General features: G+C 36.0%; 2 protein-coding genes across 3 annotated transcripts in view; both read left to right on the top strand.

Annotated features, from left to right (window-relative positions):
• Nucleotides 1-22,527, top strand: part of IPO11 (importin 11) — a 96,777-nt gene that overhangs the window by 61,568 nt on the left and 12,682 nt on the right. For both annotated transcript variants that reach the window (XM_086770683.1, XM_086770684.1), the window contains 5 exons: nucleotides 2,892-2,971; nucleotides 3,567-3,647; nucleotides 7,074-7,169; nucleotides 8,475-8,588; nucleotides 9,449-9,570. In XM_086770683.1, coding sequence (XP_086626809.1) covers nucleotides 2,892-2,971; nucleotides 3,567-3,647; nucleotides 7,074-7,169; nucleotides 8,475-8,588; nucleotides 9,449-9,570 — 493 coding nt within the window. The remainder of the gene's footprint in view (nucleotides 1-2,891; nucleotides 2,972-3,566; nucleotides 3,648-7,073; nucleotides 7,170-8,474; nucleotides 8,589-9,448; nucleotides 9,571-22,527) is intronic.
• Nucleotides 17,359-21,069, top strand: LRRC70 (leucine rich repeat containing 70). The gene is made up of 2 exons (XM_010118767.2): nucleotides 17,359-17,646; nucleotides 18,124-21,069. The coding sequence occupies exon 2, from the start codon at nucleotides 18,135-18,137 to the stop codon at nucleotides 20,058-20,060; it is 1,926 nt and encodes a 641-aa protein (XP_010117069.1). The 5' UTR covers nucleotides 17,359-17,646; nucleotides 18,124-18,134; the 3' UTR covers nucleotides 20,061-21,069.

Consider the following 22,527-nt stretch of genomic DNA (forward strand, 5'->3'; position numbering starts at 1 on the left):
CTACAAGAAAGATGGGGAGAGGCTGTTTGGTAGGGCCTGTTGTGATAGGACGAGGGGTAATGGTTTTAAAATAGAGGGAGGTAGATTTAGATTGGATATTAGGAAAAAAGTTTTTACAATGTGAGTTGTAGAACCCTGGAACAGGTTGCCCAGAGAAGTGGTGGATGCACCATCCCTGGAAACGTTCAAGGCCAGGCTGGATGAGGCTCTGAGCAACCTGACCTAGTCAGGGATGTCCCTGCTCCTTGCAGGGGGTTTGGACTAGATGACCTTTGAAGGTCCCTTCCAACTCTAACCATTCTATGATTCTATGAACATACCTTTGTCATGTCACAAGCCTGTGGCATGTATCACCATAAGTGTATGTCAGTGCAGTGACATCTCTTTAACATTTAACAGTCAACTGAAAGAGCAAAAATACATAAATGTTCTTGATTTTTCTTTAACTAGTCTGAATATAATACATAGTTGTTCCTTTCCAGATATATTGGTCCATCAGAAATAAGTTTTTCATATCAATTTCAGGATACTGCTGCTGTTGGAACTGGGTGTCGGAGGAGTTGTACAAATCAATTAGATTTGCTTATTAAAGTAATTAATGCTATCCTTAAGATACAAGAGTAGAATGTTTCATTTGGTATGAAGGCTTGATTTCACTTGCCTAACTGACCTTCCTTCGAAGATTGTGGTGCTATCACTGATGTAATTGTTCATAGCATAATTGTCATATTTGGTTTTCATATCAATACTACTAATGTTTAAATTCTGTTGAAACATATTTGACCTGTAGAGGGGTTGCAGGGGTTCCTTAATCCATCTCTCAGTGCAGCAGATGGAATAATGTGCAGTGGAGGAATATGTTAATTCTCTGAGAGTGGATGCATTTCTGCACTGAGACTGCTTAAAATGACAGCTGAATCTGATACAATTTCAGGTTGGGAGTATGGTCAAAGTTAAGACATACCTGTTTCAAGAAACATCAGGTTTAATGTGCCTGTGCTGTACTTGTAAAGGTAATGACAAAAAGCAGGTTACTGGAACTGGAATAATTCTCTGATGCCCAGCAAAACCCAGAGGAGCACATTAGTTAATTCAGAAAAAGATATGTTTGATTCAGGAAAATTCAGCAAGACTATTGATGCATAGTTGGTTTTTAAATGCAATCAGTTGAAGGTGATATCTTTCTAGAAATATGCTTTTACTAAACATTGAGCTTTATGCACAGATGACTGACTGATACTCTGTCATTTTCACGATATCTCTGTTCTGTTTTTTCCTTATGGCCTGAAATAACTTAATGCAATTTTGCTACTCATACTTTATTACTTTTGTATCAGTTATCACAGAATTTACAATTCTGTCTACTACATTAGTGTCCAAAACTTAAAATATGGTGGTATCCAGTAGAAAATAAAAAAACTACAGACCTCTAAAGAGAATGCAGTAACTTCAAGAAATGTGTAACAGCAGTAATATGCTACTAAAGCTAATTTATAGATGTATTGGAACCTTTTGATGAGGATATTGGATAGATAAGTGAAAATTCATCTCTTTTCAAGTCAAGATATGTAAATATTCAAAATAACTGATAACAAGACATGACTTGTCCAAGCACTGAGATATAAAAGTAGTCATACATTCAGAGCTGGCCAGTGGCCGTGTCAGATTGTAGGAGCATTAATGCTCTTTCTAATGGGAGGGAAACGAAGAGAAACTGCTAACACTGCCCAGACCTTTTCAGTCGTTAGAATGGAAAACCAAACATAGTTTCTGTAATGTGGGGTTTTTTTTGTGGAAGTTTTTCTATATAAACATCACTAAGTGTAAGCCAGCCTTTCGTACAGACTGCGTACGTGCAAGTCATAGAAGATATACCGAGCCTTAACAAGTTGCTGGTGTTTGTTTTATCCGATAAATTTAATTAAAAACTTACGTAAAAATATTTTCCTGTTGGCCTTCCATAGTGATTTTATGGGAATATTAATTAAAGGTGGTGGAGCAGAAGTCCACTTACTTTACCAAGAAGTTTGTCTCCCAAACTGTTTTTAAGAGAGTTTGGCAAACCCTTTAGAGTGTTTCGGGCTTCTATTTTGTTTTCAGAAAATGAAGGCTGTTGGTTTTTTGCACTAATGTCAACTTCCATGTGAAACTTTGAAACCTTATGTGTTGCCATGAAGTGTGTTTATGGATGTCCTGGCATGATTTTTGGGTTTGTTTTGGGGTTTTTTTTTAAACAGTCTTTCAGGTACTGCCTGAGGACTTTTTTTTTTTTTTTTTTTTTTCTTTTTTCTCTGTCTCTCTCCAAACTAGTGCTGTATACCGTCTCCTGTGTTTATTTGTATTTTAAATGGACATGCTTTCCTTACTTAAGTATTCAAGGTATGGCCTAAAGCTTAGTGGGTTTCAGTCCAAAAGCTCCATGCCATTTGATGTAGTACCGGGATCAGAAGAGCAGAACTGCAGTCTTTATTTCAGTCTTTTTACTCAGCATTTACTGACTCAAATGTAACAGATTATTTGTCAGTAGTTGCAGATCCCTTAAGTATATGTTTTGTTTGTTTCATCTTTAATATTTTCTTAGACCATTATCACATCTAAAACTTTGCTTTTTTTTTTTTGTTGTTGTTTTTTTTTTTAATTAGCATTGGCTTTTCAGGTCATAGGATTTCTTCCACTTGAGAACATGAGAGCTGTTATCATCCTTCTTTTGTTAATGTCTCTGGCAGGGAGACAGAACCTGAATAGTACTGAATCTAAGATAACTTTTTTTTTTCCTGTTTGTAGGCATCTGGTACTTAAAAGCTGTGTGAGTAAAGACTTTCAGAAGTGAATCATTTTGGTTGTACTTCAGTTTGGTGATGAGGCTCTGAATTGTGATTTCTTTTTTCTAGAGCTGAGTTCAGAAAACCTCAAAAATTGCTTTAAGATCATCAATGCTTATATTTTCTTATCATCATCTGGATTTCTACAGGTATGTTGCCATTATATAAAGATTTATGTTAGCATCTCAGTTACCTACTGGCAAACTTTTTTGTTCCTCGTGTTGGAAAACATCGTATGCACGAACATTTATACTCTTATTTATGTGTCTACAAGCATAGTGTTCTAATGTTAGCTCATTATGGCACATGGACACTCAATCAAATCAGATTTGATAACGATTATTCTTTAGAATTAATGGTGGATTGATTTAGTATTTTGGTACCTGAAAAGGTCCTATGCAGGGTAGTAATAGCTACTCTAATTATCCTGCCAGATTAAAATTATGATAATAAATTCTGGCAATAAATTAACAAGAGATATTATGCCTTATTCTCACATCATCTTCATTAGAAAATTTATTGAGATTGATTGTTTAAAAAACTTGCAATGTTAAAAAACCAACAAAATACTTAGATTAGATTTTAATTACTTCAAGAAAGACAAGTTTAGCAAGTAGGATCTTTGAAGAGAAGCTGGGTCTTTGGGCAATATGTAATCCCTAATGTGTTGATATATACATACAAATATATATACATAGGTATAAAACATACTTGCATAATACCTTCTTTTTAATTTAATTTCAGATGTATGCTTCTGACTTATGCCGGTCATTCTGTGAACTTTTGAAAGATATAACTACTGAAGGTCAAGTTCAAGTTTTAAAGGTAGAGTGTCATAAAAGTAATACCCAGGTATTCATCTCTGTACACTCATTATTCTTGCTAGGTTAGAGTAATATTTTCAAATATGATGAATGAAGAACATCTAGAAGAGAGCAGCTTATTTGGCACACATTGACATCAGAGTCAGTGTTGCTTTAAACTATGTATTTGAAGTGTGTACGGAGTGTGTGTGTATATACACACACTCTCATGTATTTTTTAAAAATACTCCTCTTCCCAGGAGAATGTTAGTATACCCCTAAATAGAGCACCCTAGAAGATAATCCCCCAGCACACTGTTCCTATACACTCTCTGCAATGCTTTCATTACTGTGATTTCAAGATCTTGTCCTTAAGTAAATGAGTTCTAATCTAGTTTAAGTCCTCTTTGTATAGATGGATTTAGATGAAGAATCCCTGATATCTTTCCCAACTGATTATTTTCTCGATTACTAGAGAAAGAAGGTTAGTGAGAGCTTGGATCCTCATGAAAATAGTTTGTTCTACAGCCTGGCAACAGCACACTTAAACAGCCAGGTGTCCAGTCACTGCATTGCAAAGATAACTCTATGTATAGAAAATTTTGAGAGCATTGAGTTGCAAAATAGAGATTATGTTTGGGTCAAAGCAGCTTGATTTAATCTTTGCCTATTAGTGGACTCATAGAAATTGTAGAAAGCTAATCAAAGTTGTGTACTTCTAATTGAATTTTAGAATAGAGAAGAGTACCACAATATAACACAAAAGATACTTACACGTCTAATTACAAAATTAAAGAGCAAAATCAATATGATTAATGAGTTTTAAGAGTTGTCCTAATTCATTTTTCAGCTTGGTTCAGAATTTTAGAAAAAATATCTTTCATTATTCAGATAAAAAGGCAACATTAAGAAATGATTCAACTCTGAAGTCAATCATATTTGTGTGTTAATAACCTAGGTTCATTTTGAGTGTTTCTTTAATTGCTCTGTCTAGCCTTCCAAATGAGTTTTGTCTGTACCCTATCAACTAGTATTGATCCCTTTGCTAATACAAACAGCAATAATAATATTATATCTATTAATTTTTTAATATTAATTTTCCTTTTCAGTATTCAATACCAATAGAAAGATAATCATACAGGTTCATTTTTGTAGCTGCACATCTGAAAAACTGGCAAGATAAGGGTTAGGTAATAAGTCTGCATACATATGGGTATTATTATAAAAACTGTTTAGGTAGTCTTTGTTATTAAATAAGCACTAAATAATCAAGATTCACTTTTCAATTTTTTCTTTATGACCTCTAGGACCTCACTTTTCCAATCTTTATTGAATGTTGGATGTATGTGCTCTGTATCACATTCCTTTGTGTAGCGTGGTTGCATTTGTACCACGACATAGTGTTTAAACAGTTTTTGCTTTTGGTATAAGTTGCTATTATAATGGCAACAGCTGCTTAAATAGAGTTGCTAAAGGTTTTTCAGAGTACTAAAAAAGCAGTTTTAACCCAAACTTCAAATAGTATTATAAAACAAAAGTTAAAAGAAATATTAAGCATGATATTTTAAATGTGCCTTTTCAAGAATTTCGGCAAATAAAGTTGGAGTATGCACTGATAGTTGAGTAGTAACAGTAGTGTATTACGTTTCCAGTGCCTGCGCTAACTGGAACTCTGTATTGCTTATAAAAACTTGGACTTGAATTCCGTTCTTTATAAATGCAACAGAGGCAAAAAGTTAGATCCCACCTACCTCTTTGGTGGATTGCACAATTGCTTGTGGAATCACAGGACAGGAAAACAACAGAAATTGATAGTCCTCCCTATGTGTAGTTCCTATGGTGAGGAGCTTAAGGATTCTAGTTCTGGAGTTTAAAATGTCAATTACTCTCTATCAATGCTGTTATTTAGAGTCTACAACTGAACAAATGTTTGATGTGGCAGCTTTTAATCAGATCTCTGAAATGAAATGATACTGCTAATATAGTATAATGTATCCCCTTGGATCCCAGTGTGGCCTTGCCACAAGGTTTGTCCATTATCCTTTGAACACCTTCCTAGGATGCTTACTTGCATCCAGAAGGATAACTGAGATAAAATCCGTGTAAATATTTTTACAAAAAGGAAAATGTTTTTGTCAGGCATCACTATGCTGCTGTGTTAAACAAAAAACGCCCAAGATAAATACTGAGAACAGAAACACCAGGGAGTGTTCTCTGAAATATTTTCCTACGTACAGCTTTGGCTGAATTGAAAATAGAACATTAGAACAGTAAATAAATGGATAGAGTTGAAAAACACTAATTTGGACTGATAAGACTATTTATTGCAAGACTGCTGAGCTTTGATATGACTTGATTTTCTAATTGTCTGAGACAGACAAAAAAAGGTTTGAAAAGACTCCGTACAAGGAACAAATGACTTATCCAAAACTTCCAGTACCCGCAGGAGATGAGTAGGGGAAAAGCTATGCTCGCCTCTATGTAACAGTACATTAAAAATCTACAAAATGGAAAGGCATTGAAAGGGGTCAATTGCTTAACATCCCTCTCAAGGCAAGAAATAGCAAGCATTAAATGAAGTTAGGAGGAACATGGTTCAAAAAGAAAAAAATATTTAGGAAAGACTGGACAAGAGCACAGAAGAGTAGTTCCTTGAAGAGGTCCCTTTGAGCTGAAAGTAGGTGGAGACTGAGAAGGGCGTTTAAGGGAGGTAGCTTTATGGTACCTTTGTATGCTTTGTACACATCAGTGTATACATGTGTGGTCTCTGTCTTTACTTAAAGGAGTGATTAGATACTGGCCCATGATTCTAACATCCATCTTGTTACAAGAGGAGAGACCAAACAGCTGGGGAGAAGAAAGCCTGAAGAACACAGGAAAAAAAAACTTGCTTCAGGGAACAGCTTATGAGGGGAAAAAAGAGCTGAGTAGCAAAGGGTAGAGAATATAAAACCTGGGAGCCAGAGCAGGGTACTGAGAATAGCATATCTGGGAGTACTTGTGATTACTTGATCACCTGCAAAGACATGGTAGGTCATAATCAATGTCCTTCAAAAAAGTGTAGGATAAAAGTATGGCAATAAGCCTTAAACTGCTGGCACTTCTCCCTGCTAACCCACCTCATCAAGCTGCTTTTCGTGGAGCCTTATCAATGTCCTTTCTTCCAGCCCACTTCATCAGCTTTTCCAGAGCCAGGAGGAGGCTGATGAGAAGGTGCTTGGGTAGCTGAGTTTCACTTGGTATGTCAGGTTCCGTTGTGTCCATTATGCAGGTCAGGTTTGCAGAGTACTTCACTAGGATATACTTTCAGCAGAGCTGGAGTTTGCTGGTATTTAATGGTAAACATGCTGCCAAGACTTTATGTATAGACCAATATATGTAGTTTTAAAGCTTCAGTTAAGACTTTAAAATGTACTTTACTAATTGGCTAATTTGCTTTTTTGTTAAGGTTGTGGAAAATGTCCTGAAAGTAAACCCTGTTTTGGGTCCTCAAATGTTTCAACCTCTTCTGCCATCAATATTCAGGGGGATTATAGATGGGGAGGTAAGAGTTACTCTTTAACTACTCTCTACTTTGCCTTTTGAACAGGAAAGTACTTTTCAGTTTTCTGGCCTAGCTTTCTCATATTGATGTTGCATTTTCTCTTGTTTTCGTGTTTTAAGAGCATCTGATAGATCCTTGACCGCTATTTTAAAAGTCTGTAAAAGCAACATAGTAGTTCAAGAATTAAAGCAACATATCAATCACTTATTTTGTCATCTAGTGTTTATTTTGATAAAATAGCACAAATTTTATTCTACAATTTGTTCAGTATTCAGTATAGCTGTGTTAAACCTGCAGTACGAGCAGGAGAACAAAATACCTTAATAAGCAAAATGCATGGGTGGAATTCTCTATGCTTTTGACTTTTGATCAAAACCTTAGCTTTTTTCAGAGTTGAAGATTTTCAGATATAAATATCTGGCTCCCATTATTATTGAGTTAACTGATGTTAACCAAGATGGTTAACATTATGATCTTGGCCAAGATTAAGCCAAGTAATGTTCCTTAGCAATATACTTTTTACTGTACAGAACACAGAAAAGACAGTTTGAACAGTTTGCAGTTTAAGAAGACACGAAACTGGAGAGTGGACTATTAAAATGTCTTCTGATTTAAAACAAATAAATTCATTGCTCCCTATTCAAAAAGGTACTAATCTGAGTTAATGTTTTCAGGTAATTTTGGTAATTTGTTTTTCAAGTACCCAATTCTGCAAAATAATTACTGTTACATTGATAGATGCTGGATTTAATACAAATAAATCTGTAGCTTCTTTTAAAATCAAAATAAATAACAAAAGAAAATAAACTAATGAGGTTGTTACTGTATCGTGTTAATTTTGACACACTTGCAAATTAATTATTGGCGAATGTATTATAGTTTCGGTGAAATAAGTAACAGCTTCAGAAATAGTAAGCACTTCATAATATTACTAAAACTGTGAACAGTAATTTTTAACCATAACTCCAAGTAATTTTTTAACAATACAATACATTGTTTGTTCCTTAAGATGCAGGTTTTTGAATTTGAAGTAAAATCACCTTGGAAGTTTTCTTGACTGTTTGAGGGAAACTGACTTTGAGATTGCCATAGTTTTCCTGTTGTAAGAATTGAGAAACTGTAGTAATGATTACTCACTCAGTTTTGTGTTCTTAGAAGCTTTTAAATTACTATTTATGATTTGTAGTTTAATAAAATACATGCAGGATGCATGCAAGTGTTTTCCATGTATTTCTGCTCTATATGTTAAGTATTTTTTTCTTAATTAAAATGAACCCCCTTTGTTTTGATTTCCTTTTGTTTCAGAGATACCCAGTTGTGATGTCTACTTATCTGGGGATCATGGGTAGAGTTTTACTGCAGAATGCAAGTTTTTTTTCATTACTTTTGAGCCAGATGGCATGTGAATTGGGTCAGGAGGTAAGGAATTCTGTCTTGGTGTTTTAGCTGGGTTGCATGTGTAAGTCTTGCATTCTTTTGACCTGAAAGAATTTTTCCCTCTGTTTTCCATGGTTCTTCCCCCCCAGTCCACCTTGGAAAGAGGCCCTTTCCCCTCCCTTGGTCCCTCCCCTGAACATCCTGTAACAAGTTTTGCATGTTCCTACAATTACCTTAACACATCTCATAAAAAGTTTCATACAATATCTGAATTCTCTTCCCACTGCTAAGCTTCTTTAGTTTGCATAGTATTGCAGAGTGAGAGTTTCTTTCCTTATGCTGTCTGGATGGCCTAATCGTTCTCTGGTGAGAACTTTCTCACGGTTTCTAGGAGTATCAGGTCCCTTGTGCTCTGGTTTCACTGATGAGGTTACAGAGGTTCTTTTGCTGCAAGAGTTCTACTATGTCTTTAGGCAAAACTTAGTAATTTTCTTATCCTTAGGTATAATACAGTTCGCAAACAAGTAAAGACAAGTATTTTTATTTGTTTGTTTGTCACCACTGAAGGTAAAACAGAAGATGTTAACATGCTTTATATATATTAGACTGTTATAGGAAAGCTGTTTCTGAAATTCAATGTTCTGGATCACAGCTGTGTTCATGAATTAAATGCATTTCTAACTTCTAGGTTACAATTAATAATGAGAGGATTTCAGGACCTAGAAGCACAGTCGTAGAAAATTTAAAAACAAGCATTGCTTGATACTTCTCTGAGTTATTCGTACCTATATGGTTTCTTGCCCAGATTGAATAATGCATTCAGTTGGTAGAGAAATTAAAATAAATTATTTTCTATATATACTGAAGTACTAATAAAAGGAACGTTCTATTTCCCATTGCAGTTGGACCAAATTCTTGGTAACATGATTGAAATGTGGGTTGATCGGATGGATAACATTACTCAGCCAGAAAGAAGAAAACTTTCTGCTTTGGCACTGCTTTCACTTCTGCCATCATTGAATAGGTGAGCAAACGTATAATACCTTAAATAAGATGCTTCAAAGGCCCTTAGGATTGTTTTTAAGGTATTTTACAATTCTACAGAGAAATATTCCAGTATAAGTAGTTTTATTGCCTTTTTTTTTTTTTTTTTTTTAACCAGGACGCACTTAGGTAGAATTTTCATGCTACATTATATTAACATTTTATTTGGCTTCATAGCAGTATAGTAACCTTTCTCTTATTCCGTGGAAAATGCCATTTAGTAAAAGTGAGGAAACAGCACTGCATATTTTATTGTGTTTTCTCGTATTTATATAGAACTAGCTACTTCTCTCATCTGTGGTTAAGTAGTTGCTTAGTTGGCTTGTTGGCCTGTTGGCTTATTTCAGTCTTTCAGGGAGCAATGTTTGTTCAATTTTCTTTCATGTTGTGGGTGGATCTGAACTTTCATCCTGGTTTTCCTCTTTATGATATTAAATGGAATAATTGCTGTGAAAGACTGAAACAGTTTTTTGCACTGTAGATTTCTGTAGCAAGCAGCTTTTACTATTGTCTTTTACCTAGCCATCATCATTGCTGAATAAACAAACGTGAAGTTTTTAGTAAAAAAGCTGAAGAGTGTTACACTGATTTCTAAGTTGTTACTACTAGAATTCTTGTATAACAAATGTTTGGGTGAGAGTTCAGTCCATACTTCAGATTATTCTTGTCTGTTTGAAAGTCAGGAAGACAAGACTACATGAGTTTGTGTTTAGTCTACCGGATTTCCTGAAAAGTCTTAAGTATTGTCTAATTGTTTTAGGTGTTGCTTACAAATCGTAAAGCTATGTTAGTATCTGTAAAGCTGTAGAATATGTAGTTGCTATCTAAAAAATCAGGGAACTCTTACACGTAAAACTTAGAGAGGCTTTGTGGCTTTTAGTTTACACAGAAGCTTTCCCTTTTTTTGTCCCAGATCATCATCACCAAAGGTGAACCAGGCAGCTGTTTTATGAGAAAGTTGGTTTTTTTATGTAAATGTAACAATGTTATATTACTTATGAGTATGTTTGAAATGCTCTTAAAGAGGTGTTTTCTAAAATTTAAGGTGCTTAACTACATGTCTGTCTTCCTGTGAAGTTTCTTTTCAGAGAGGAAGGAAAAAAAATGCTTTAGATAACTGTGTTATTTTTAATTACTTTCAGCTGCTCCAAATTTCCTGCTGTAAGCGCTAATTATTTCTGGCAGTCCTTAACATAATAAAACCACCTGCAAATGACAGCTTTATTTTTCAGAAACTCAAATAATTTAAGAAAGCTGTTTCTCAAATAAAAAGCCTCTCTTTAGTGGATGTATTTATGTCAATGCTATGAAAATTTTACTATACAACTGATAAACTGCCAGGTCCAAACATACCTTCAGACAGAATGTGTGAAATTGATTCTGTCAAGGGATTGTTCCTTCTACTAGCAAGCAATGTGAGTCACTCTGGTTTTGCATTTCAGAGGGATTATATTACGTATGCTTGCTGCATATCATATCTGAAGGTTTGTTAAAATTAGAATTTTTCAAAAGCAGGCTTCTTGTTCAAGTCCATTTACAAAGTCTAAACAACAATATTTTAAATATAATACAATATTTAAAGAAAATACTTCTATTCATATAAACAAAGTTTTCAAGAAAAGTGTAAGTAGTTTTTTTCCAGTTGGAGTATCTTGCTAACGAGGTTTCTCATTAGATATTACTTTGGACATCCAAAGCTAGTTCAAGATTTCTCAGCTGCAGAGACAGAACAGAATTTTGTGTCCTGAGGATGGCCAGTAGCAAGCTCAGATTTTCAAGATTCTGTTACAGGGAAAACAAGCATCTGCACTGTGTCTAGTACTTCCTGAGAATTTTGCTTCCTCTAGCCCAGTGGCTTCCTGTAGCCTATAGCTGGAGCCGTCCCAAGAGCATCAAGTTATGTTGGAGAGGAAAGGGAGGGAATAGACAAAAGTACTGGGAGGAGAAATGAAGACAACATGTATTCTCCTCCTTCCCTCAGAGTTGCTTTATGGATAAAATGTTGGGGGAGGTATTAAGGAGTAACCTTTCTTTTTCTCCCTCTGAACTGCACAGTATTACTTCATTGCTTTTAGGTACTTTTCTGGTTAGTGGTTGTGTTTGTAACTGTGCATATGTGGACTTTGGACTTTCTGTTTTTTAGGGGAAGCTAAAGCTTCCATCATTCATTTAAAACTAGTATGGCAGAAATAATTTAATATTTCAAATATAGTGCCTTTGACACTCTCGTAAGTGAAGGATTTTAGAGCAGGTAAGATAGGAATTGCTGCAGAGCAGCACAGTGGTTCTCAGACCAATTAGTTGGACTGAGGAGATTATAAAGTGGCGGTTTTCTTGTCTAGGCAATATCATCCAGAAATACATGCAGTGACGTCTCTTTAGTACTAACAGTACCATCGCATTTTATCATGTATGCATATAATCCTTCAATCCAACATCCTGTTTATCTTCCTACACACAGCTGCGCACATTGTTAGTCGTTAGAAGGTCGTATTGAAAAAAGAACAATAACTACTTCTTTCCTGATAAATGTGTTGCAGCACCTTTTCACTTAGCAGTAATTTCCTGGTGTTACTTGGGGGTGTTGCATAAACTAAATACTACCTAATTATCTGCATTTGCTATCTGAGTCTGGTGATCCAATGTTAGCATTTTTTGTCTGACTGATATGCGCATCCATATTATTTTCCACATTTTTTACTCTGACTGCATGTTTGCCTCTCGTATCTATCCACATGCATTTTCATTCATTTATTGAAGGCTCTTGGAACTTCAAATAAATTAAAGGCCTTTGTCTTTAAACTAGTGTATATAAAGTAGGATCCAGTAACAGGATTCAGGCAGTAAGGATACACTTCTGGAGTAATGGTGGTGTTGCTCAGCACATGAGGGAAGTGTGCAGACACACAATAGCTAGAACAGAGTTTCTTGAAAAACACGAAAGATCTTGAATTTTGGTGGAGGAGTATAGTACCTGAGCTGAGGTGTGAGATATGTCACCTCATGAGAGGTGACAACAACCTGGATGAGTACTTTCATAAATGTAATAATTTCCTGGACTAGTTCAGTCATATTCCAGTTTGTCTACTATTTTAATGGCTTTATTTGTGAATCTGTAGCTTCAAGAGTACTCTTCTAGTACAGTACAGTAAATGTAGTTGAGTTGTATTAGATATGCCCTTGGTCCCCAAAATAGTGCCTAGTGAACATGATCAGGACCAGCAGCCTAACTTTTCTTTAGGCCATTGTGGAAAGGATGTGGACTCTCTGTCTCAGGTTCTCCATTTTGAGATACACGTCTTCAGCACTATTTTATTTCATGAGACCAAAGCAGCTGAAATTGTACATCTTCCCCTTCTCGTACCTATGTGGATCTGGAAAGAGTCTTAATCAACTTGCTTACTGTGCTTTTGTCACTTTGTTTAATGTCAGCATTACAGTGTTTCAGAATGCTCTTATTTTGGGATATTGAAAGCATTTAATAATTTGTTTAACAAAGTAGATTTATTGTTTATTCCTGTATTATCTGTGTATCTTGGTAGAACACAAGCAATACTGAAAGATGTTTCAGAGTGACGGGAATAATTTAGTAATAGGAAACGTGAACAGAATTTGGAAAGATACTGTGTCAATTATTAGCTGAGCCTGTTGCGGTATCTAACTGTAAGTACGGGTACCATTGGACACCATGTTGAAAGCTAAGCACTCCCCTTTTGCTGATAAATGTTACTAATACTATGCCTGTCATTCTTGACTGGGAGATTGCCAAGTTCGCTTTTACTCAGTCAGTGCTTTCCAAAACAGTCCACTAATTTTGGTGCTTGAGGATAGGTTCATTCTTGGTGGACCTACCACTGTTAAGTGGGGTACCTCTGCAAAGTAGAGGAGACTTGACTTTACTGATCTTGAAAGACAAAACATTTTAATTGATCTTGTCTTTTTCCTTTTTAATTTGCGGTACATAAGTAGTATTTCCAGATGCCAGTGTTAATTTTTCCCCTTTGATTCAAATGTGTTTGTCTGGAAAATCTAATGTGGGGAAGAGGTTAAGAGCTGAAGAGGTTCCCTAGGTTGCTCTCCTCATTTCTAATCGTTGTGTAAATGAATGTCTGCTTTTTCTCACCGTATATCGAATCTGGTATATCTGCCAGTATGAGTTCTGCCAATTAGATAATTGGCATTCTGTGAGTGTAAGTACTTACAGTATGCGATTGTAAATCATCATTAGGTTATTACAGAAGTTCTTCCTCTATGATTTGTTAAAATTACTTTGTTTGAAATTTAATTGTTGTCTATATGTAATATTAGGAAATAGCAAGAAAGTGCCTAATAAAATGTCATATTATCCTTCAGGGTAGTTATGTCCTCATTTATAAGGTCTGAATTTGTTATGAAACTAACTTGTACATCCTTCTTTCTTTATAGGGATGATATTCTGAAGCCATTTCCTTATCTTCCCCTCTTTTTTTCTTTTTATTCCTGTAGTCAAAGGTGTGCTCACCCACACATCTAATTGAGTATTAGTACTAAAAGCAGTTCTTTAAATTAGGATTTTGCAGTTGTTATTCGTGTTTGGCCTGAATTTGTTTAGTTTGCCTGCCAGGCAGCAATGCAATTTTAATGATGTGAGTGAAAAATGTGACTTTGGTGTTAGTGTGAGTATCAGAGTGTACATCATTCAAATATTATATATAGTGCCACAACTTCCTTAATTTTGTGTCACATTGTAGTACTGACAAGAGGATGCACTCTTTAAACTTTCCTTGTCACAGTTTCCATTAACTTTTCTCCTACTCCTAATTGTTAGTATGGACTGGTCAGGAACAAATTATAATGCTTACAATTTTGAAAATTAGTTATGGAATAAGCAGTGACTGAAGTATAGCGTATTATTTAAAATGTGTAAAAAATCACAAGATTGTAACAAACTTGGAAAAAAATTAATACAGATTTATAGCTAGTTTTCCACCTGAGTTTCTTCTGAGCTGTTTTATTACACTTGCTTCTGTCTTCCCTATACTCTGTAAAATTTGAGAGTGCCTGAGAGTAGCTAAGATTTTTGGTCACTTCTCTTAACAGTGACAAACTGTTAAGTGGCTAACAACACAGCCTATGTCACTACAAGAACTTTTGCAAATAAGTATTGTCTTAAAAATTAACATTTCATATTGAAACAATTTAAAGAGAAAGTGGGGGGTTAGAACAGAACAGGTTTTGACATTAAGGCGATGCTTGTATGTTTAAGGAAGAAATAGTTCTACTATTTTGTGTGTGGGTATTCCCTGTAGTAGTTTTCAGGAAACGCACTAGTTGTTTATTCTTTCTCTTCTTGTAAAATTCTTAGAAGCTGTCAGTTGCTAGTGCCAAGTGTGTGCCCATCCTGTCCCCTAAACTAGCTGGTAGTGTGCTGCTGGATGCTGTACAGCTGGATTTAGTTTTGAATCAGTTTCCAGAAGGTGAATTAGTTGCTCTCTTTGAAATTTGGGAAATTGCTTTACTTTGAATTCATTAAACTTTTTTGTTTGAATTGCATTCATATTGAGTACATTTCTTACTGCTTTTATAGTTTGAACAGAGTTTACTAAATATTTCAGTGAACAGTAAAGGCTAAAAATTATGACTATTGCTTTAGTACAAGACCACAAAGACATTCAGCAACTTAGTGGCCATCAGCTTTCGTTCATCTGGCTGTTACTCTATTGGTTTCTCTAAATTTTCATGCTATCTGATATCCCATGGAGCTTCAGCAATTCCTTCAGTCTTTCTAAATATGTTAATTCTGTTATTTTGCAAAAAGGGAGATCTATTAACGTTGGTACTTTAAAACTGTTTTTTTAGACTGGGACTTGCTTCTTTTAGCACTATGGCATTGTTTCACACAACACATCTTGGAAGAAATATTTTTTTGTTGATTTCTTTACCCAAGTAAATATCAGCATAAATAGGCAATGGTAGTGAAGCCTATGTAGGAGATAATTTCCTGTTTTAAGTCATTTTTCAGTTTTTGTTGATCTGTTCTTCCCCTCACCTTGACTGTATTTGACCTGTGCAATAATCTTACCGTTCTCCCCTCCATATCTGGGATACTTCTCTAATCATCCTGGGAACTGTTCAAAGCTATGCAGTGCTTTCCCTTTAAGGAAATTATATGCTATTTCATTTTACTTTCCTTTATACCAATGATTTTGTTAAATACTATGAAAAATTAAAATGTAAAGACACATAGTTCAATCTAAAGAACAATTGGTTTTCTTATTGGTTTAATGGTCTCAGATCAAAAGAACAAAATGCAGTTTAAATAAATTCTGGCTTGTAACTGATACAGGCTTTGTCTGAAGTGGCCCATGGACCAATTTTAGTGATTTATAGAATCATAGAATGGTTTGGGTTGGAAAGGACCTTTAAAGGTCATCTAGTACAACCGCCCTGTGAGGAACAGGAACTCCAAATGGATCAGTGCTCAGAGCCCCGTCCAGCCTGGCCTTGAATGTTTCCAGCGATGGGGCATCCACTACATCTCTGGGCAAGAGGTATTGATGCTAGTAGAATTGAGGGTTGTTAATTTTTATCCTTTTTTTTTTTTTTTTTAACATTTCCGTTCCTCAAGGTAATTTTAGCCAGCACAAATTGAAAAATTGAAGGAGTATTTCTCATTATATTGAGTGTTTTACAGATTTCAAATGTAAAAAGGCATATAGCAAAATTGGTTTTTAAAAACTACAGAAATGTACATTTCTTTTGCAAGAATTTGGAAGAAAGCGTCTTCAGAAGCATGTCCTTGTCTGTTCTGCTTCATGTGCTTCATGCATTTCAGCTTGGATTGTTATAGATAAAGATATTTGAGTGATATTTTGCCCCTTATGTGAACTTGTGCTTCCTGTATGAGATCCTTATGACCAGAATGACTTAATTCTTCTGCTGTTGTGTCTCTTCATGGGCTGTGTCATCTTTATTTTGCTGAGCCGAAGGACTTGTTACAGCATAAATCATGATTATTACAGTTATATTGCTATGTATAAGTTTAATCTCTAATTTACTATCTCATTTTGTTGTTTCTGCTTTCCCCTTTTGATGATGTGACTGGACTTTGCAGATATTTAGTCCCTATGAAGGATAAGTCGAGGATGAAATCTCTGGTACTTAAGCGAGGGGGGATATTTATAGCACACGTGTTTACACCAAGTATTTATCTGCACAAGGGATGCTACAGGAAGTGAAAGCCCTGGACCAAGGATGTGGCTGTCAGAATAAACATAGTCCTTTGTGGATGAGTTGGCTTTAAGTGGCCTAAAGCGAGACAGGCAAGAGTGCCTGTATCAAGTCTGAAATGCAGCCTAGCAGTTCAGTAGCACGTCATGTGGTTCTCATCTCTGAAGATTTCTTAGGCTCCCCTGGGCTTGCTGGCAGGGTGTGCCTTGCCAGAGTGCAGGAGACACCGGGGCTCTGCCCGCCTGACCTCCACCTTCTCCCTTTCTGCTGGGCTGCTGGAGTGTGTCTGTGTGTGCGGCGGCAGCAGTTTGGCTCTGCAGACATAGATAGAACAGTCTTAAGTGTTGCTGTTGATTTAGTAAAACATTTTGGATTCCAGATGGAAGATAAAAGATTTACAGGTAAGGCAATGGTACTGTTACAAGCAGTTAGGCTTTATTCTGAAAGTTATACCTAACTTAAATAAAATGCTTATGAGCTCTTCTAGTTAAAAACAGTGGTTTAAAAAAAAAAAAATCAAACCAACAACAGTTACAAACTAAGATAGTTGTTGGTTTTCTAGAAACAAATCATTGAGATTTCCTTTCCAACAATACTTCTGAAGCACAGATAAAATGGCTTCCTGTCCCAGGGTTTCCTGTATCCATGGCAACCTGACTTTAACCACTTCTTTCTTAGTTTCCTGAGCAAACAGTTGCAAATCCTGGGGCAAAATGTGAGAGCTCCAGTACATGGCAAGACTGTCTCTTCAAAGATTTCACAGATGAGTATAGTCGGTCAGCTTGTAACTTAGTCCAATGAACTGCAGAACGACAAAATCACAGAAATAATGAACTTCAGATTTGGGGTAAGGAACTGTTTTTATTTATTTTGAACATAACTCAGCTTTATAAAAGTAAAATTCAAATTATAAATGAGCCGCCAGTGAAAGGAAACTTTGTTTCCCGTTGGCATTTCTACTTGAATGCTATTGAACATTTCGTAGTCATTCTTAAGTGTCAAAAATAGTTAAGAAGCAGTATTCTGAATTTACTACAAGCCATTATTTTGGCAGCTTAGTTGCTTTTATGCTGCAACTAATGAAATATTTTCTGGCTAGATTGGCAGTCCATTTGTTTCATTGTTCGTTTACTTTGAAAATTTTTTCAGTGAGGTTTAAACTTACACTTGCTAAGTTTTATTTAAAAACTGCTTATTTGGCATCAAAGGAGAGTATGTAAAATACAAATCTTGAAAGCAATGGTTATATTTTAAAGACTGTACACATAGAATCTTTAGACTTTCAAATTAATAATATTTATAAACTTCTTTTTATCTCTACTAGCAAAGTCAGAGATGATTGAGAAGGCCAAAGACAGGGATATGTGTGGTCTGCAAAGTTCTCCACCCTGCCTGGGAGCATTCCTGTATATCCTTAACTATTGTCTTTTGTTGCTGCTCCAGAAGGAGGCTCTTGGCTGTCCGGCTGCTTGCCAGCTCTGCACAGAGAGACAAGTTAGCTGTCGTAACATAGGGCTTTCAAGCATCCCGTGGAACTTTCCAAAAACAACAATTCTGGTGTACCTCAGTGGGAATAATATATCACATGTCACTCCACATGAACTAAGAGGCCTTCAGAAGCTTGTTGCACTCTACATGGATAACTCCAATATTTTGTATGTACACCCGAAAGCTTTTGTGGAACTCCCCAAACTGTGCTACTTGCATCTAAATAACAATAATATTAAACGCCTGGATCCAGGAATCTTTGAAGGTCTTTCCAGTCTTCATTGTTTATACCTTCAGAATAATCAAATAGCTTTTGTTCCCAGAGGATTATTTAGTGATCTCCCTTCTGTTAGATATTTAACACTTCAAAGAAATCGTCTCAGTGTCCTTGGAAGTGGAACTTTCTTGGGAATGATAAATCTCCAGACACTTAACCTAGCCAATAATAAGATTTCACGGATATCAGATTCAGCATTTCATCATCTTGAAAACCTTGCATATTTGTTCCTTGAAGGTAACAATTTGACGTTTGTGCCATCAAATGCTATTGGAAAACTCAGAAATCTTGAAAGACTTTCTTTGTCTCACAATCCCATTGGATCAATACATCCTTTTGCATTTAAAGGACTTAACAAGCTTAGATATCTGTCATTAAAAAGCATAAAGCTAAAATGTATCGCTGTAAATGGATTTTTTGGATTAAACAACCTTAGCCAGTTAATCTTAAGTTATAATGATTTAGAAAATATAAATTCTGGCACTTTTACTTTATTGAACAATTTAATGTATCTGCAGCTAGACAGAAATAAAATAACAAGTATTGGTGATGGTACCTTTGAAAAAATGGGACAGTCACTTAAAATACTCAGTTTAGCATTTAATAATATTACAGAGTTACAACCTGAAGTGTTCAAGCCCTTAGTGTCTTTAACTCATCTACGGGTAAATTATAATCCTTGGAACTGCACCTGCAAAATGCTTGGGTTACTAAATTGGCTAGCATCATCTCCTATTTCTGTGAAAATTCATTGTCAGAATCCCCTGAGTATGCGTGGTAGACCTTTGCATTACATCAAGTGGACTCAGTTTGCAAACTGCAGTAGCCCTACTGCCAGCCCAGAAACAGCCTGGAGTCTAGGATCCGTAGCTGTCCACCACAGCACTGCCACTTTGCTGGTGGCATGGCATAAGGGAAACAGGCACAACACATTTGAACAGTTTGTCAGTGCAGAAAATAAGTATGTTGCTTTCTGGGAAGGAACTACAGCTACGTCTGCTAATCCATTCCCCTATGAAGAAAATGACGCTGAAATTCCATCACAGGCAACTACAGTATTATCAACCTTATCGATGCAGATACCAGCACAGATTGTACCTGTTAACAGAACCGTAGATGAAAAAAGTTTATTTCAAACAGACGCTGCTCCTGTATCATTACAAACTTCACTACTTTGTACACAGCAGGTTGAAAAGCTAAATCAGGCTTTTGACATTTTACTAGCCTTTTTCATTCTGGCTTGTGCTGTGATCTTGTTCTTAACCTGTAAAATTGTTCAGTTTAGGCAGAAACTAAAGGTGCTGGAAAACTCCGGGGAAAAGAGAATAGAATATTATGGTTTTTATCAGCCTGGTAGATACAACATAACTGACCCAGTGCAGTCAGTAACTCAGAGTTCAATGGGTCATTCAGAACTGGACCAAATTAGGTTGCTCAAGAGAACAGCATCTGAAAGTCAGGCACAGGTCATATTATTTGAACATTCATCATTGTGATTTATCTCATTTGATTTGATTTTAACTTTACTGTGGTCTGAAGTCGAGAAATCAAGAACTCAATTTTCTAAAAATACCTCCTTTGATTAAAATCATCGTTTGCTTCCTGAATGTTTTGAAGTTTATTGATTTTTATTAGATGTCATTTAAATCTTACATGACTGGGTATATTATCCTCTGTCCCTGTTGTAGGAATAATCTTTCACCTGTAACTCAAGTATATGTGTAGTATGAAGTACACATACATTTCTTTTTATTTTGCAGTACTTAATGGTATGAGTTTCTGTAGAATTCCAATAGCTAGCTTGAAGCAAGCAAATAATCCATTTTTAGCAGGATTATGAAGCAAAGAAATCTAGGGAAATGAGGAAAAAAAAGCAGTGCTTCATTTATTTATTGTAATACAGTTTCTACTGTTTCTTCTATTAATCATTGCAGTGGGGAAAAAAAAAGCGTATTTACATCTAGCACATTCAAACTCTCAAGAAAAAGAAAAAGTTAAAACAATACAAATTTTATTCATACCTATAACTTTTTAATATACAAAGTTGTGTATTCAATTTGTGTAATGAATATATTAAAGTGAATTTTTTGTTAGTGTGTATTTCTGTCATTTTACGATAATACCTGAAACTGGAGTTAATAGGGAGACTAAATTTCTGTTGGATTCAAAAACAGACCAAGTTTATTACGTCCAAGGTAACAGAGCTCGTTAATTATTGTTAATAAAAGATATTTTGTCATCCGTACAGTAATACTTTGAGGGAGTTTTTGACTAGACAAGAGGTATAAACTGAAGAAATATTCTACACTTGAAGTTCATAATTCTAGATGCATTGCTGAAGGTGATTGTGGTATATATTTGGAAGTGTCAGGTCAAAGTAGATTTTCTTAGTGAAAACCTAATTTTAGGCTTCATCTTCAAAAGATGGGTATTATTTTACTGTATAGTTTGCCTTTTTTTTTAACTTTCAAATACTGATCTTCTGTCTTACATTACTGTCAGTTTATGCCTACTATGTTGTACCTTTATTTTCAACCTGAATTTCTATGATTTTTTTCCCCTCTCATTATTACTCCAGTAATTCAAACTTTGTTCAAGCAAAAGTCATTAAAATATGTTCCAAATAGTGCTATTTTGTAAATTTTTCAGCTAGCTGAATGGACCTTGCTTTTGTAGATACTATTTGTCTTCTACAAGCCTGTGCTGTAGAGACTTCAACCACTTGGTTTATAAGCAACACAGCTAACAGCTAGACTGTTTTGTTCAGGGAAAAGGAGAATAATGTGTTGATAGTCTGTTCTCCATAGAGTCAGTTTAAGTACTGTAGAAGTATCTCACTATTCCAGGATCCAGCCTGGAGACTGAGACATTGTCCAGATGAACCAGAACTGCCCTTAAGGTTCTTGTTCTAGCCTGCCTACCTTCTGTGTGTGGCCATGTTGTGCTGCTCCCTGTTGTCCTGTTTGTCCATCTCCAGTTCATTCCCAGGAATAGCACATATTATCTGCTACCAGTACATGCATAGACCTTGACTGCACTGTGTGGATGTGAATGTTCAAGTGTGCCTCTGTTGTTTCTTGTTATGTGTCTTTATTGAATGTAATTAAATACCAATTTACTATATTGTAATACTATATTTTACTGTAATTTACTGTACAGTAGATCAAATACTTCATGGAACATGTAATTCAGATAATTGGGCAAAAACTTAAACTAATTCGGATTGCTTGAGTAGAAACTATATTTTTTTTATAATTTTCTACTTAGAGTCATAGAATAGGTAGGTTTTAAAAGTCATCTAGTCCAACCCCCCTGTAAGGAGCAGGGACATCTCCAACCAGATCAGGTTGCTCACAGCCCCATCCAACCTGGCCTTGAATGTTTCCAGGGATGGGGCATCCACCACCTCTGGGCAATCTGTTCCAGTGCTTCGCCACCCTTAGTGTGAAAGATTTCTTCCTTGTGTCTAATCTGAATCTGCATACTAGTTTAAAATCATTGTCCCTTGTCCTATTGCTACAGGCCCTGCTAAAACATTTCTCCCGACCATTCTTACAAGCCACCTTTAAGTACTGAAAGGCTACAACAAGGTCTCCCTGGAGCCTTCTCTTCTCCAGGCTGGGCTGAACAACCCCAACTCTCTTAGCCTGTCCTCATAGGAGAGGTGCTCCAGCCCTCTTATCATCTTCACAGCCTCCTCTGGACTGGCTCCAACAGGTCCACATCCTTCTGATGTTGGGGGCTCCAGAGCTGGACACAATACTCCAGGTGGGGTCTCACCAGGGCAGAATAGAGGGGGAGAATCACCTCCCTTGACCTGCTGGCCACGTTCCTTTTGATGCAGCCCAGGATGTGGTTGGCCTTCTGGGCTGCAAGGGCGCATTGCCTGCTCATGTTGAGCTTCTCGTCCACCAGCACTCCCAACTCCTTCTCCTCAGGGCTGCTCTTGATCCATTCCCCACC

This window comes from Chlamydotis macqueenii, chromosome Z (genome assembly GCF_036417535.1).
Source record: "Chlamydotis macqueenii isolate bChlMac1 chromosome Z, bChlMac1.mat, whole genome shotgun sequence".
Lineage (NCBI taxonomy): Eukaryota > Metazoa > Chordata > Aves > Otidiformes > Otididae > Chlamydotis > Chlamydotis macqueenii.

Bases quoted from the DNA above. Each gene is read 5' to 3' on its own strand.
- LRRC70 (XM_010118767.2), top strand. From the start codon at position 18,135: ATGATTGAGAAGGCCAAAGACAGGGATATGTGTGGTCTGCAAAGTTCT.